At 41.0% G+C, this 16,534-nt stretch overlaps 1 protein-coding gene across 2 annotated transcripts in view; it reads right to left on the bottom strand.

The window, feature by feature from the left end:
- The window catches only part of SOX30 (SRY-box transcription factor 30), a 35,193-nt gene extending 30,108 nt beyond the window's left edge, over nt 1–5,085 (bottom strand). For both annotated transcript variants that reach the window (XM_040975789.1, XM_040975799.1), the window contains exons 1-3: nt 4,047–5,085; nt 2,476–2,715; nt 1,126–1,305 (exon numbers count right to left, since the gene is read on the bottom strand). In XM_040975789.1, the coding sequence (XP_040831723.1) occupies nt 1,126–1,305; nt 2,476–2,715; nt 4,047–5,085 (1,459 nt within the window). The remainder of the gene's footprint in view (nt 1–1,125; nt 1,306–2,475; nt 2,716–4,046) is intronic.
- Between the last annotated feature and the right edge of the window lie 11,449 nt (nt 5,086–16,534).

Genomic DNA, 16,534 nt, shown 5'->3' with positions numbered 1-16,534 from the left:
ATGGCACAAAATTTAAATATTGTGTAAAATTTCAACTGCTTCAATGAAGAACACTGATAAATCTATTCCTGGAAACAGAAAATCTAACAGTAGAAGTAAGTGAGGTCTTGGGGTGGGAGGGAAGGACTAAGAGAAGAAACAATCTGAAAAGAGAAATTATAAATAATGTACCATAAAAACAGGATCAAGTGAACCAAGGCAAAATGCTAAAATACAGCATTAAAGGAGATGCTGTGAAACAGCGAAGTGTGAGAACGCCTGACTTTGCCAGCAGAGAGCACAGCTGATGGAGCAGCCTTCTTAAACCCAGGCATCTTGAACATAACTTCACTGAAAAGGATCTCTAAAATGACACCTTATAAAAAAAAATAGTGAAAACATGCCAGATTCTGCTAAGCCCATTTCCAAGATACCTTAATATCTCCATGTGCCTTTAGTGCCAGAAAAACCTGAGTAGGCAATCAGATTTAGACAGCTACAATGACTGTACAAACACTCTTCTTCAGAGGCAGCTAACAGGTTTTGGAAGAAGAAATCAATGTGGATAACTCTGTAACAAGTCCTTAACAAACCAGACTCTCAAGTTTGGGTTCTCAAAACTGACAAGAATTGTAAAATATTGATAGTAGTGGAAAAATTTTAGGGAGAGGCAATAATTATTTGGTATTTTGTATCTGGTAAAAAACAGACTATTGCCATTGCTTTTCTAGTTATTTTCTGGTTATTGCCATTGCAGTAACCAATGAGTCTAACACATCACATCATTACTAAGTTCCAGGGCAGGATGCCTCACACTCCATTAGGAAGGCATTTTTCTGTGCTGATAGTAAAGACACTCCTGTCTCCTGCTGAATTACCCCGTCATTTCCTCTAACTGCTGATCTATGGGCTTGTCCTGATTTGCCTTAAAGGCCTGAGGTTTTACACGTGGATGATTTGCCACTCTGGCAAACTGAGCACTTGGATTACTGAATTTTTTCCTTCCATTCATGCTTTTGCTTCCCTCCTTTTTGATTTTAATAATGTTTTTATAGCTTATTAATTGTGAACAAAACATTTATACGAAATAGGTCAATTTTCAAGCACCTTTTTAAAAACAGTAATCGACAATAAGGGCCGACTCACCAACTGGATGAGTGACGGGGTTCTGGAGGTTAGGTATTACCACAGAGTAGGTAGGTGACCGGTACGGATAAATTGTTGTTGGATTTGTAGAGATGATATTCTGTGTGGTACCAGAAAACACATTGGAAACACTTAGAGGAAAGCGTTTTCGCTTCCCTGGACGAGGCTGATAAACCCAACCTATAGAAGAAAAGAAACTATTTTTAATATAAATGTATAGGTGGGTTAGATTTTAGATGATTTTCCACAGTATAATGCAAAGTACTTTGACTTTAAAAAGAGTAAGTTATACAGCTCTGTGGTATTAGATGAATGACTTCTCAAGTGCGCATTTTAACATATGTATGTATCCATACAGTTTCTGTTAGCCAACACTGTAACCCCTAACTGAAGAGGAAAGTCAAATGACTTACATCCAATAACACAAACTGAAGCTATAATAGAACCAGTGGCCACTGAGCTTAAATCCAAAGCCTGTCCTCTACCTGTAGAACACATTATACATCTCTTCCTGTTCCTTCACTTTACGTAAGATACAATTGTTTGTATCTTGCAGTACAATAGACATGAAGGAGCAATCACTATGTTTATACTCAGCTCAGGAAGCGTTACAGTCTTACACTTGGCCAACTTCATTTCCTCTACAGTCAAAGACTGCAGCCAATGGCAGCTGTCAGTGGAAATGACACAGCCACTGTAAGCAGAAGGATCTCTGGTTCCCCCACAGCTGCTGCCTCTGATCTTCCCTCCAAGAACCTATCTGCTCATACTAAATAATAATCCTTTATCCACCAAGAACGGTCCTGTTGGGGATATACGTGTGCGTCTTCCCAAGCTTCATCACTGCTGGGGAGGAATCAGAATCATTTCAAACTATATTGTGACACAGATAAAGACAATATTCTGGTAAAACGGAACATGGTATTAACCTCTGCATTCTCATTGTCTTTGAGCATGTACTAGACTTATTATTGCTACAATTTTAAGTAAGTCCACAAAAGTCTTTGTACGTCTGCAAGAATATCTGCAAAATTATAGCCTAAAACTCTGAATATTTAATTAAATTTAAATCTATATCTATCTGTATATTTAATCAAACTCACAGTAAAACTATACATCCCTGGTTTGCATTAGTTGGTAAATATGAGAGCAGATATCTTTATACCTGGACACTTAAGCTGAATACCATTCTGATTCTTAAATTAGTCATTATTCCTTTTATTACACATAACAGATTAGGGGGAAAAAAAACTAAGTTTTTATCTTTCAGTTTCACTTAACCTAATCATTTTCAAAATAAATTAATTTGAAAGAAATTATAAAGATGCCTTTTTCACTTCGTTTAATTACCGGGGAATTCCTCTCTGTGTTTTTCTTTAATCTTTTGGGCTTCATCATAATAGGGTTTCTTTTGTTCTTCACTAAGCTTATTCCACTCTAACCCGAGCTGGACACTGATTTCTGCATTGTTGGCTGCTGGGTTAGCTTTGGCTAGTGCCGGCCGGTGGATCCTCGCCCAAACCATAAATGCATTCATAGGTCGCTTCACATGACCATTTCTGTCCTTACTGAAGGGAGTGTCTGGTATTCCTGCATGACAGAAGTAAGAGATTAGATTACTATACCACACACACAAATTTTAAAGTAAGTGTACCTCCATGTAACTTAAAGTTTTTAATATCTAGAGAAGATATACCTCAATATAGTCAATGAACCGTCAATATGCCAGAATTCCTTATAGCCTCTGCACTCAGCATTCTAAACTTTCGCTTAGAATGATTTTCCTTTTATTGAAAATATTGTGGAAATAATAACATGAATGCAGTACATTTCTGACATAACTTATCTACACAGATGCTTCCTAAATGTTTACTGGAACTCAGTCCTTTAAAGCAAAAATCTGTCTAACATCACTGCAGTCACTGGAGTTCATTGTGATGACATAGCTTCTGATCCTAGTCATCAACAGGCCCACGTCACGGGAGAAAAGCAGGAAAAAAGGAAAGAGTCACAGAGCCAGTTGAAATTAAAGCTATTTACCTCCAAGAATTTTTTGTGTTCCCTAAAAAACAAACAATGTATAAACTTTTATCTTTAGAGATACTTAACATTAAAGATTAAGCAAAAATATAATGAATCAAGTACATAAACTCTCTATTGATGTTGTTTTAAAAAACAGAGTCTTAAAACTACCAAAGATAAAAACATAGAGGAAGATAAAAAAGAATATAGGCAAAAGGTGGAAGAAAACAGAAACAGTAACGATAAGCATAAAAGTTAACAAAAATATAAATGGGAAAATTAGTATGACTTTCTAAAGCCCTGACTTAGGTATAGTTCTGTCAATTAAATTTAAGAAATTTGAATTCCTGATAGAAATTTATTTTTGGTTATTACTACTCTAACTGTAGTCATTTCATTAAAAAAAACTTTTTTCTAGCATAATCTAGAGTATTTTCTACCTAAAACCTTAGTTTTTAGAAGAATAAATTTTAAAGCATTTACATCTAATAACATATTTTCTCCTAAAAATTACTGTTCATTTAAAAAGATCATCTGTATAATTAATGTAAACTTCCCTGCTTACACAGTTTTACTTAAACACCATTTTTTCTTTTCTAACACAAACGTTAAATGCACAGCTTTTACAATCTTTCAGTGCACAAACACTGAAGGCTTCGCGCTAACAAGAGAATATTCCTGGTCATCTAAGGATTGTCTGCGAATCTGGAACCAGCTAGTGTCATTTCACTGTAGACATACAAGTTAATCAGAAGCGATACCTGTGCAGACTTGGCCCTGAAAATATTCAGTTCTGGGATTTTTCTTTTTCTAAGTTTAGGCTTCTGAACTGCTGACAGTTCAGTTACGGGGCACCACGGACGAAGTCTGGAAAACCAGACTCCCCTGCCGTCTAGTACCTGCGTCTGAAGGAAGCACGGTGAGCGGGACGTCTTTGGTTTCAATTTTGACAGAAGGCTCCAGTAAGGACTGCATTTTAATAGGCACAGGTGTCAGGGGGACCTTGGTCAATCGGATCAGATCTGAAGGTGGTGGTCCCTGGAACTGGATCCGAGCACCAGGGGGCACGGTGTGGAGAGTCAAAGGGATCCTCAGGTCTTGCTGGTGCGGCCCAAAGGCGCTCGATGTCTGGGCCAGGATTGCTTCCTTGCTGTCGTGGCCCAGGCCATTGGACGTGGCTTCGGGGCCCAGACCGCAGTCCTCGTGGAATCTCTCGGGCTCCTCCGTTTTGATGACTCCATCTCTTAAGGCTGCTAGACTTTTGCCTTCCCCGGCATCTCTCAGGATCTCTTCCGTCTCCAGCTTGCCTTTCTCATTCCCTCGGCTGCTGTCGAGGAGCGCCACTGGGCATTCTCCCCTGACCGACCTGGAGGCTCTAGACCCCAACTCAATGGCCCTCCGAGATGCCAACGACGGATCCAAGCCGAGCCCGGGCTCCGGCTTCTCGGCCTTGACCTGCAGCACCCGGGGCTGCATTGGGTGCAGCTCCGGCCTACAAGGGGTGCCCTCAGATGTGGTGGGTGGCGGTGGCGGCAGCAGCAACAGCTCCGGCCTCAGCTGCAGCAGCCGCGCCTGCCCTGGGGGGGCCGTGGCGCCCTCGTCCTGGGATTGAGCCTGTGGTGGCCCTGGCGGTGGCGGCAGCAGCAACAGCTGCTCCGACTTCACTTGGAGCAGCCGTCGAGCCGCGGGCGCTACGGCCGACGCCGGGCCGTCTCCACAGGACGACGACGACGACGACGACGACGACGACGAGGCCACGGTCGCAATGGCGGCCGCGCACGGGACAGGTGGCGACGGAGGGGGTTCGGCGGCCGCTGCCTGAAAGGAGGCGTCCTCGACCGGCGGTAGCGAGGATGGAGCCGGGCGCAACGGGCGCGGTGGGGTGGCCCTCGGCGGTTGGCGCGGCTGAGGCGACGGCTCCGGCCTGGCCCTCTCCATGCGCGGATGGCCTGCTCCCGGCCCAGATTATGAGCTCAGCCGTTTGTTGGCGTCCTCTCCCCCCCCTCCCGCCCCCTTTCAGTTAAGACCCTTCCAAGGCCTTTGCTACCCAGGACCCTGCGCGGTTCCAACAGGGCAGCGCTGGGCTCGGCCTCGCCCAATCCCCCTCGTCCTGGGGACCCCGTCCCGCCAATCACAGGCGCGTTCTTCGGCTCCACCCGCCCTCTGCTCTTGCCACGTGCCACGCCCTCGAATCACCCGTGACCATCGCGCCCGCCGCACTTGTTGCCCATTTGATCCCCGCCGACTCTCCCTCTCTTCCGAGTTCTCTTCCGAGTGACCCCTCCCCCGCCCAGAGCACCTGACAATGGCGTTGCCCAGGAAACGGTGCAGTTCCAGCCCTTGATTGTACCGCTTGGGTACAATCGTGAGCCTCTTAAACTGGGCTGGGAGAACAGGCCTTGTGCCCGCGCTTTGTGCGACCATTGTCCCTGGAAGTTGCCGGTGCCTCTGGGCCTGGAGAACGGTGATTTTACAACGTAACTGATAAACCTACGAAAGGACGCTTAACTTTCAGTTGCCGCAGCCCCGTTTCCCACACTTCTCAAATTTACCTGCCTCTTTGAGCCTTCACCACCATAACCGTATGGGGAACTTTAATTGTTTGGTCACGTGGAAACAGCCCCAGTCCTAAAGTCTCCCTGCCTTTTACTTTGGCCCATTACACACCAACTGCCCAGAGCTTTTAAAAATGCAAACTGTGGTCAGGCACAATGGCTCACTGGCTAAATCCTCACCTCGCAAGCACCAGGATCCCATATGGGCACCAGTTTGTGCCCCGGCTGCTCCACTTCCTATCCAGCTCCCTGCTTGTGGCCTGGGAAAGCAGTTGATAGCTCAAAGCACTGGGACCCTGCATCCGCGTGGGAGACCCGGAAAAGGCTCCTGGCTTCGGATTGGCTCAGCTGCTGCCATTGCGGCCACTCGGGGAGTGAAATCAGCAGACGGAAGATGGGTCTATTCTCTGTAAATCTTTCAAAATAAAATTTTAAAAAGGCAAACTGGTCCTATCACACTGGTTTCTTCCATCTTTCTTTGGCTTCCCACTGACGAGGTGATGATCTCTAAAATCCTTGGCAAAACGTGCAAACACCCACAAGTCTCTGACCTCTGCCTGCTCATGCCATCCCTGGTTCTGTGGGACTCAGCCACCTTGCCACTGGCCTCACTGGTTCTCTTGCTACCGTGAGGGCCCCTGAACCTGCCAGAATGCTCTTCCTCCCTTTGTGCCTGCTTCGTTCCTCTTGACTGCAGTTCATTAGAAAAGCCTTTTCAGACTCAGGTCCAATCCTCCTTACAAACTCATCCATCGTTGATTTACCACAATCTGTCATGTGTTTGTGTATGATTCTGCCTCTGCCATTTAGCTGTAAAGTCCCTTACAGGAAGAATTGCTTGTTTTTCGCTTATTGAATAGTCATGTTGACCAGTGAACCTGACATATACAAAAAGCATCCTAATATGGTTTAGCTCTGCCCATTGCTCTGTTGCTCTTTCAAATAAATATATTTTAAAAAATTCTTCATGAATAAATTAATCCAAGTGTAGAACTGTATGCTGAAAATTACAGACACTGATTATTAAAGACCAGAGTAAGTGGATATAGGACCCAGTGCAATAGCCTAGTGGCTAACGTCCTTGCCCTGCACACACTGCGATCCCAGTGTGAGCGCCGGTTCATTCCCCAGTGGCTCTGACTCCCATTCAGCTTCTTGCTTGTGGCCTGGGGAAGCAGTAGAGGATGGCCTAAAGGCTTGGGACCCTGAATCCACGTGGAAGTGCTGGAGGAAACTCCTGCATCCTGGCTTCAGCTCAGCTCCGGCCATTGCAGTCACTTGGGGAGTGAATCATCAGAAGATCTTCCTGTCTCTCCTCCTCTCTGTAAATCTGACTTTCTAATAAAAATAAATCTTTTTTGAAAAGTGGAGGTGTACTCACAGTTTGCAAATTGGCAATTCCGTAATTTTATGCTTTAAGTTTCTCCAAAATTGATAATAGATTCAAGGGAGTTCCTGTCTAAATCACAGCAGGTGTTTTCTTAATAAGATAAAATTAATGTTTTAAAAATCAGTCTCAATAATAGCCAACATAATTTTAAAGACAAAGTTTGAGGACTGACATGACCCAATTTGTCCTTATTTCTCCTGATACTTTCCTCACCTTTTTTCATGTGTTGAAATACTTACCCTTAATCCCCAAAGAGCAAAAAAAAAATTTTAATGTTTTTATCTCTGTTGTTTGAATTAGATAATTGTTAGTGATCTATTGTCAAATCTGCTGATTCTTTTGCCACCTTGATTTTTCCTGCTGAGCTTATTTATGGAAACGTTCATTTCATACTTTTGAACTGTTAATTTTTGGCTATTAATGTTTCTGTTTACTAAGTTGTACTGTTCATTTTATTGTGATAACTTAATTCTTTGAAAATGTTTTGTTATACTTTCTGCCATACATTGGATATGATTTGGCCTCAGGTATTTTGTGGTAGTGAAAAACTAATACATTTTCCTTAAAGTTTTTGTCTTCTATATCCAACATGTGGGCATCACTCAGAATACATTTCTAGTCACAGAAAACTTTCTTTAGGTTTCATAATGAATCTGAAGGATTTTTTGCTGTCTTCTGTCATCTGTCATGGAAGGATTTCAGTAACTGTCAAATGACATATGAATTCCACTGGTTAGTTCCTTGATGACTTACATATGGAACACTAGGGTCTTTTATTTAGTGATAGACACTTACAATAAAGGACCACTTTCTTGTGATTTTCTCCTAACAGGTTAAGCAAGGGCCTCACAATCTCCTAACCAGAACCTCAGAATACGACTTTGTTTTGGAAAAGGGTCTCTGGAGACATATGTAGTTAAGGATTTAGAAGGTATCATACTGGATTTGCATGAACACTCCATCCAGTAGCCTGTTCACTTTGAAGAGGAAGAGGGGTACAGAGAAGTCAATGTAAGGATGGAAGTACACTGAAATGATGCTTCCGGCTTCCAAGAAGTGCCACGGACTGCTGGGAGCCATCAGAAGAGAGGGGAGATGTATGCCGCCCTACCATCCTGAGCCTTGAGAAGGAACCGATCTGTCTGTATCTTGATTTCATATATGTGCTGTGAAAACAAGCACGCCTATACCATGATTTAAAAATAGTTTCCCTAGAAATGTGGAAGAACACATCTGTTGCTTTAAGTAACCCAAATTGTAATAGTTTAATACAGCAGCTGAAGGAAACTAACTGCTTTCTTGTCTTAATAGAAAATGCACTGCAAAGAGGTCTGGGACTGGTTCTTTTTATGAGTGAGAAAACCTCATTGACAGGCTGGAGGAGAGTTCCCTTTTGCTGATTGATTTATTTATTCAACAAACATTTGCTGAATTTCCAGAAAGCACCAACGATTAGATGCTAGGAGCATAACGAGTATACTCACTGAGACACAAGGAGAACTACTGGAGAGTTCTGGGGAAAATGTTTTTCCTTGATGAAAGACGCAGCAAGTATGAAGAGAAAGAGCTCTTCTGTTCATCTCTGCCCTTTCTGCTCCAGGTGCTGTAGTGTGAGGATGTGTTTCCGGTACCACAGCGGAGAGGTCTCTGTTATACACCACAGAAGTGAAAAATACTCTAGAAGAATGAAAAATACACTGACTCACTGGAGAAATTCTGAAGCTGAAAAATCTGTGATTTAAGTAAATTTCTATATTGCTTGACTTTTTCTAAGTGAAATTCCTAGTTATCTGTAGCCCAAAGCATCCAAATTTGTAGAACTTGGAATATACTGATATGCATAAACACATAAACCTTTAATATTGTATTAGTAAGTCTGGCTCCCTAAACTTTATTGATGAGTTTGTCTTTATCATTTTATCACTGTCTAGAGTGTCTGATCTAGATTGGTTAATCAGTATTTGTGGAGTGAAGAAATGAATTAACAAATGAATAAATCAATGAATTCATAGATGAACAAGAAGATATTTTTAGGAGGCACTATAGCAAACTCAGGTAAGATTATAGAGTCTTGCAGTCATTCCTGACTTTCAATCCTGCCTCCAGCACTTCTGTTCTCTCTGTTATAAAATGAGGACAATAACACTATATACCTGAAATAACTGCTTTAAGAATATTCAACATTAATGCATAAGGCTCCATTTTATGTTGGCCACTATTACTGGAGATGAACCAGAGAAGAAGCAACAGTGATTACAGATTTTCAGGTCTATGTTGGAAACATGAGGATGAACCTGATCAAAATGCAGTGTGGAAATGGAAAAGATGATGTTCATCCTCAGACATCTATAAAACAGTCTAGATATATCAGAGAGTGAAGATAATTTGGTTATGTTTTTGCAAATAAAGTTATTTTACTTAGGTTCTGATTTATGTTGGTTAGCACATTTTGAACTTGTGTAACTACAGAATTCTTTACAAATATAGTAACAAAAAGGAGGGCAACTCATATTGTATTCCTGAGCTGAATTTAAGGGGGCAGGAGTCACTGAGATTTTATAAAAGAACATATTTGTAAGTAGTGATCCTTTTAACCAAAACATTGCAGATTTAAAAGACTTCTTTAAATGGCATAAATGCAAGCAATGACAGTGATACAATGCAGTACAGCCTCTGAAATCCTTTGAATTCTCTTCCCAATTTAATATTTTAGAGACTACTATGCATCAGAGGAAAACTATGCCAGAGATATTTAGAGGAAAAATTCTGTGTGTTAGTGTTCAAAGAATCACTTGGTACCCACAAATGAGTAATAAATATCAAGCAAGGGTAGTATTGTATATGTCATGCACGTTTTTTCATTGCTGAAATAAAGAGAAGATCTTACTGAATTAATATTAGGAAGTAACTCTTCCCAAGGAAATTATTCACAAATCACTCACTGGATTTCCTTCTATCTTTAATTTCCATTGCATGAGAATGAGTAACAGTCAATTCACATTCCAGTTTCCATTTTTAGATGGGCATGAAGATTTCAAATTCTTTTATTCAATAAACCAGCTTAGCAACTGGAAAAAAATTAAATTAAAATGTATTTCCCTATACCAATTTTGTTACCCATCTATGACCCATGTGAGACCAAATTGTTATGAACACTCAAAATGCATCCCTATAAATAACTCCAGGTTACATGGTAGAATTTATACTTCATTACACATACTCTGCTTTTTGTCAATAATAATACCTTTGTGTAATCAAGCCTTATTACTTTACCTTTTCTAAAAGGATTATAGCTCTTCATTTTAGACCTCAAAATGTTTTATGGACACCATCCTTTTAAAATCCATGTCTCCTTTTTAATATGAACTGCAAATATAAATATTAAAATGTATTCTCAGTTGACCTAGCTGCCTCCAGGATTTCTTCACTCTCATTTACTCTTCATAGCAAAGTAAGATTAGCTTTCCTAAAACATTATTGAGTAGATCAAAGCCAAAGTCTTTAGCATGTATTTAATATCTGCAAGTCCTACTTTGCTTCTAATGGCTTTCCTCTTATTCTCTGCTTTCCATCTCTTTTAGGGATGTCTCTCAATCCACTCTGCGTGTGTGTGTGTGTCACATGAATGAATTTATACTAGTCCATCCTATTCTCTTACAAGATCATCCCATTTGTATTAGTTGCTTTTGATCCAACTCAAATATGATAAAGAAGATGTTGAATGAGATTTTGGAAATTTATTTCAAAGGTCCAAACTTGATCATCTTGGACATGAAGTATTCACCTCTAATTTCTAAAAGTCTAAGTGGATCTAATAAGCCAGTAGTAGTAACAGCACTTACGTCCTGAAAGAACTTGGTGAAAGACACAAGGACCAGATGGGCTTTATCAACTCTTCACCGTGAGTTGACGGAAGAATCAGGCTGATAAGGAGAAAGCTGCATGTGTTTTGGGGGAAAGTGTTCTTGACTAATCCTGCATACCAACACCAGAACATTTTATTAACTGCCAAGCTATGGAATCTAGCCACGTCTTTTTATTTTTTAAGCTAACAGTAAAAAAGGAGAATGTGAGAGAACAATTTTTGGGGAAAACAAGCTTTAAAATACACACAGACATATACATATATGTATATATATAATATATGCCTCAAGAAATCGAGACTTTTAAAGGAGGCCAGTTACATACACATAAAGGAATTTGTTCATTCAGTCATTTAAACTAATTCACTGATTGCTTCCTGTATGCCAGGCAGCATTCTTGGCAAGGGAGCTAATAGTTTGAAAAACATTTTGCAAATTCCTGCCCTCGAGGGATAGCACTAACACTAGGCTAGGTGATCAATGCCACCAGAATCTTCTTTTTGGGACTAACACTGTGACACTTCAGGCCAAGCCACCACTTGCAATGCTGACATCCCACATCAAAGTACTGGTTTGAGTCCCAGCAGTTCCGCTTGTGATACAGTTCCCTACTAATTCACCTGGAAAAGCAGGCAAAGATAGTCAGGTGCTTGGGCCCTTCTATGCACATGGGAGCTGCAGATGGAGTTTCAAGCTTCTGGCTTCAGCCTGTCTCAACCTGGCCAGTGCCCATATGAGATACTGGCATTGCAACTGGCAGCTTTATCGGCTATACCACAACATCAGTCCAAAAGATCTCTTTCTATCTCTGTCTCCCCATCTCTGTTGTACTGCCTTTCAAATAAGCAAACAATCTCTTAAAAAGTTCCGTCTCGGGGCGCAGCGTGGTAGCCTAGTGGCTAATTCCTTGCCTTGCAACTGCCAGGATCCCATATGGGCACCAGTTCCTGTCTTGGCAGCCCCTCTTCCCATCTAGCTCCCTTCTGTGACCTGGGAAAGTAGTCAAGGATGGTCCAAAGCCTTGGGATGCTGCACCCACATGGGAGACCTGGAAGAGGCTCCTGGCTCCTGGTTTTAGATTGGTGCAATTCCAGCCACTGTGGCCACTTGGGAAGTGAATCAACAGACGGAAGATCTTCCTTTCTGTCTCTCCTCCTCTCTGTGTATCTGACTTTCCAACAATAAAATAAAATTAATCTTAAAAAAAAAACTTTTGTCTTCATAGTTGATATTTTCTTTCTTTTGATTCTGTTCAATTCCTAGGCAGCTTCATCACTTTTGAAGGTAACAATTATAGTAGGAAAACAACCCCTCTTCCTGTCATTCTAACAAAGTTTGTCCTATCTCACTGGCCTGGCTTGGACTAGATACACATCTTTGAACCTGACAGCCCAGATCTCACTTGTTGGTAAGACCATCATAAACAATTATGCAAGTCTTCCATTACCAAATAGGACAAACAGGAGCATAATTCCAGTGTGGGCCAAACTCACCAAGCCTTTATCCAGACACAAGACTAGGTCTGTCTGGGGAAGGGGAACTTTTTCTGCTTCTCCTTTCAATACTAAGGTGGTCCTGATTGTAGTTGGAATTTCATGGTCATAAGTTAGAAAAATAGATGTTGAGCAGGCAAAAATCACAGCTGTCAACTTCATTCCTTCGAAGTATACAAATACAAGGTGGCCGAATAGAGAGGACCCTTTTTTGTCAAGACATCTGGATTCTAAATCCTAGTTTTAGAAGCCATGGGATAATGGGCAAGTCATGTAATTGGGTCCTATGATATTTGTTTCCTTTCATATACAATGGGGGCAGTAATGGTCTTCCCCTATGGACTCACTGAGACAGAAGAAATAACAGACTGCAGACTATACCACTGTCCCTATTTTATTCTTCCACTCTGTATCTCAGTGCCCTTACACATACAAGGTGCTCAATAAGTGTTCTTGAAGGTGGCCTGATCAATGATATTGAAACTCACAAAGTTCTAGAAAGCTTTTCAAAATTTTATGCAAGCTGGGAGGGGTGGGGGGAATCCCCAGCGCCTATAAAACTGTACTACATAGTACAATGTAAGCAACAATAAAAAAAAAAAAACTCAAAAAAAAAATTTTATGCAAGCAAAAACATTTTATTTATTCACCATTAAAAAGTTTGCAGAACCTATGAAACAGGTGTCTAAATGATCTCATTATCAGATCTCAATTTAAATACTACTTCCCATACCACTTCTGATCCCTGCAGTCAGAACAGGACCTCCAGCCTACTCCACAGCCCTTAACACAGCTCTATTGCAGCAGCCACTTGTAAGCACTTTGTTTAATGTCTGTCTTTTCCAAATGACCATGAACTCCATGGGCAGGCACCATGGCTGACTTGTTTGTTGTTGCCTATTATTGTGTATGGCTCAATGTAGGAAATTTAGAATTATTTGCTCAATGAATGATAAAATTAATGGAATCAAATGGAGCCAATTCAAGTGAACTGGGTAATTAAGAAATATTTGTTCAATTCATGAGTAAATTCATGGGATTAAATGAGATAAAGCCAAATGGTCTAGGAAGCATGCAGCAGTACTTCAGAAAAGTTCATGGGAAAATGGAACTAAATGCTATGAGCTTATTTTGGTGCAAAATCAATTTTGAAACCCATGCAGAGCATTATCATAATTTGTGCTTTCCATGCATTATTTAAAAATTTTGCACCAGAATAAACTCATATTTTTAATTCCATTTTTCTATGAATTTTTTGGAAGTATTATCATACATCTTATTTTCCTGTTTTTTTTCTTTTTTAATTATTTTCTTGCATTCTTTTCCAAGCCCTCCAGCCATCACATCTTTCCAAAAGCTAAGCTAAGTAGAGAAAGGAATGGCCAGTTGAGTTAACATTTCCGTTTAAGGACACACAATCAGTAACCATTTAGAAATAAAAACACTTCAGAAAAAAAAAGCATCTAGCAATTTGAAGGTCTTATTATGGTTAGTTTTATCTGGAATAATAGTTGTAGATGCCATAGTCCGGTGCACACTGGTGTGTCCCAATGTTTCTATCTGTCTCAAGACCCTGACAGATTTTGGCACCATTCCTAAGTGCATGCACATCACTACCAGCCAGGAACAGATTAAAGTGGTTCAGGGAGGGAGGGAGATTTTTAAGACAAATTAGTCCTTCTTGTCGTCCTTGTTCACCCTGGGTTTCATTTACATAATGCAGCTCTTAACACAAATGACATGAGTCAGCATCAGAGAAGACAAACTGAAATATGACATTCGTACCAAAAGCAATTATTTTTCCTTCTGTCAACTTACAGTGAACAAGCAATCTATCAAATAGAAATAAACACAATAGAGGCCAGTGTCCAGTTAAGTCATAAATATCTGCAGTCTGAAGAATCTTTAAAAAATTCATAATCATATCTTAAGTGTAAACTTCAGTACTATTTTTTTAAAGATTTATTTTTATTATTATTTTTTTTCATTGGAAAGGTGGATATACAGAGAGGAGAGACAGAGAGGAAGATCTTCCATCTGATGATTCATTCCCCAGGTGAGCGCAACGGCTGATACTATGCCAGTCCAAAGCTAGGAGCCTCTTCCGGGTCTCCCACGCGGGTGCAGGGTCCCAAAGCTTTGGGCCGTCCTCAACTGCTTTCCCTGGCCACAGGCAGGGAGCTGGAAGGGAAGCGGGGCTGCCGGGATAGAACTGGCGCCCATCTGGGATCCCAGGCGTGCAAGGCGAGGACCTTAACCACTGCGCCACCGCGCCGGGCCCAAGCTTCAGTACTATTAAGCACATTCACATTATTGTGAGCTAAACTTCAGAACTCCTTGCATCTTGTAAAACCAACACGCTGTTTCTTGTATAGTAACATGTTCGTCCCCTCATCCTTTGTTTCCTGGCATCCAAACATTCTTTCTGTCTATGAATCTGACTATATTAGATACCTTAATGTGAATTCAGTCGTTCAGTATGTATGTTTTTGTTTTTTTTTTTTTTCCCTTCGTATAACGTCCTCAATGCTCACCATATTACAGCCTGTGTCAGAAGTTAAAAGGCTGGTATATATATACACATGTTGTGATTGTTGGTTTGTTCCTACCTTCTGGCTACTGTGAATAATTCTGTTATGAACAAAGGTTACAAAAAAATCTCTTCAAGACTCTGTTTTCAACTCTTTAAGTATATATCCAGATATGAGTTGGAGGTGAATATGATCTTTCCAAGGGTTTTGGTTGTGCTTTTTTGCAGAACCATCATACAGATGCTTCTCAATGTATGATAGGGCTACCTTCTGATGAATCCATCACAAATTGAAAATATGTCTGAAATATATTTAATAGAGGGGGTGTTTGGAGTGCCTTGTTTTGATATCTGACTCTACTCTTGACTCCAGCTTTCTATCATCTGTGTGGGAGGCCAGGACTGAATTACGGTCTCCTGGCTTCAGAACACCTTAGCTTAGCCTACCTTAAATGTGCTAGGGGGTAGACTGGCCTAAGAAGCCAGTTAAATGTGCAAGAACTTTAGTCACTAGACTATCTCACTGGCCCATTAACTTTCTTTTAATGAAAGTAGATGTACATATCAGGAAAGAACATTGCCTGGAGCCCATGGCAGTGAGCTTTCTCTGCTCTCAGGGCACTAGCTTCCTTAGGTAACTCAGGCTCATGTCTGAGCTTCACAGGAATGGAGTCTTACACTGGCCATTATTTGACTTCCAATCACTTTAATGTTACATTATGTTTCTGAGATTCAAGCCGCTTGCACCATGGAGTGATCTTCATAGCTAGATAGTATTTCACTGTGCCACAGTTTATTTTATTGCATTCCTGATTAGATCCTAAGTTGTTTCCAATCTGAGAATATTTATGAATAATTATGCTCTGAACATCGTCTGTGTGCCTGAGTGTGTGCTAGGTATATACCCACCTGGAGTTTCTGGGTTGTTGGAAACATATCTGTTCACCTAGATACTTTCATATTCCCAAAGTATTCTTGATGAATTTACACTTTCTACACAATTTGTACATGTTTCTGTAGCTCCACATATGTGCGAGCCACTGGTAGTGTTACTAAAGTCTGTGATGCTGGGGCAGGCTTTGTGGTGCAGTGCATTTAGCTGCTGCTTCGGACACCCATATCCCGTGCTGTATCCTGCATCTAGCTACTTTGCTTCTGTTCTAGTTCCCTGCTGATTCACCTGGGCAGCCACAGTTGATGGCTTAAATACTTGAGAGTGTTTTGCCACCCATTTAAGGACGCCCTGGATGGAGTTGCTGGCTCCAGGCTTTGATACGGCCCGAGCACAGCTGTTGTGGCCATTTTGGCAGTGAACTAAAGGATGGAAGATTTGTCCTAGCCTCTGTCTCCACCTCTTTCTCTTTTCCTCTCTCCCTTCCTCTCTTTCTGTCTGTTCCTGTGTTACTCTGCATTTAGAGTTAATTAATTAATCTTCTTAAAATTGTGGTGCTTCATTCTGATGTGTGTGGTTATATTAGTATATATTATATATATGTATGTATGAGTAATATATATAATGTATATTAGCATATATTAGCATGGGAATGAAGAACATG

The sequence above is a fragment of the Ochotona curzoniae genome, unplaced genomic scaffold (genome assembly GCF_017591425.1).
Source record: "Ochotona curzoniae isolate NIBS_2020 unplaced genomic scaffold, NIBS_Ocur_1.0 contig_1, whole genome shotgun sequence".
In the NCBI taxonomy this organism is placed as follows: domain Eukaryota; kingdom Metazoa; phylum Chordata; class Mammalia; order Lagomorpha; family Ochotonidae; genus Ochotona; species Ochotona curzoniae.
This window is presented reverse-complemented; position numbering and strand designations above follow the sequence as displayed.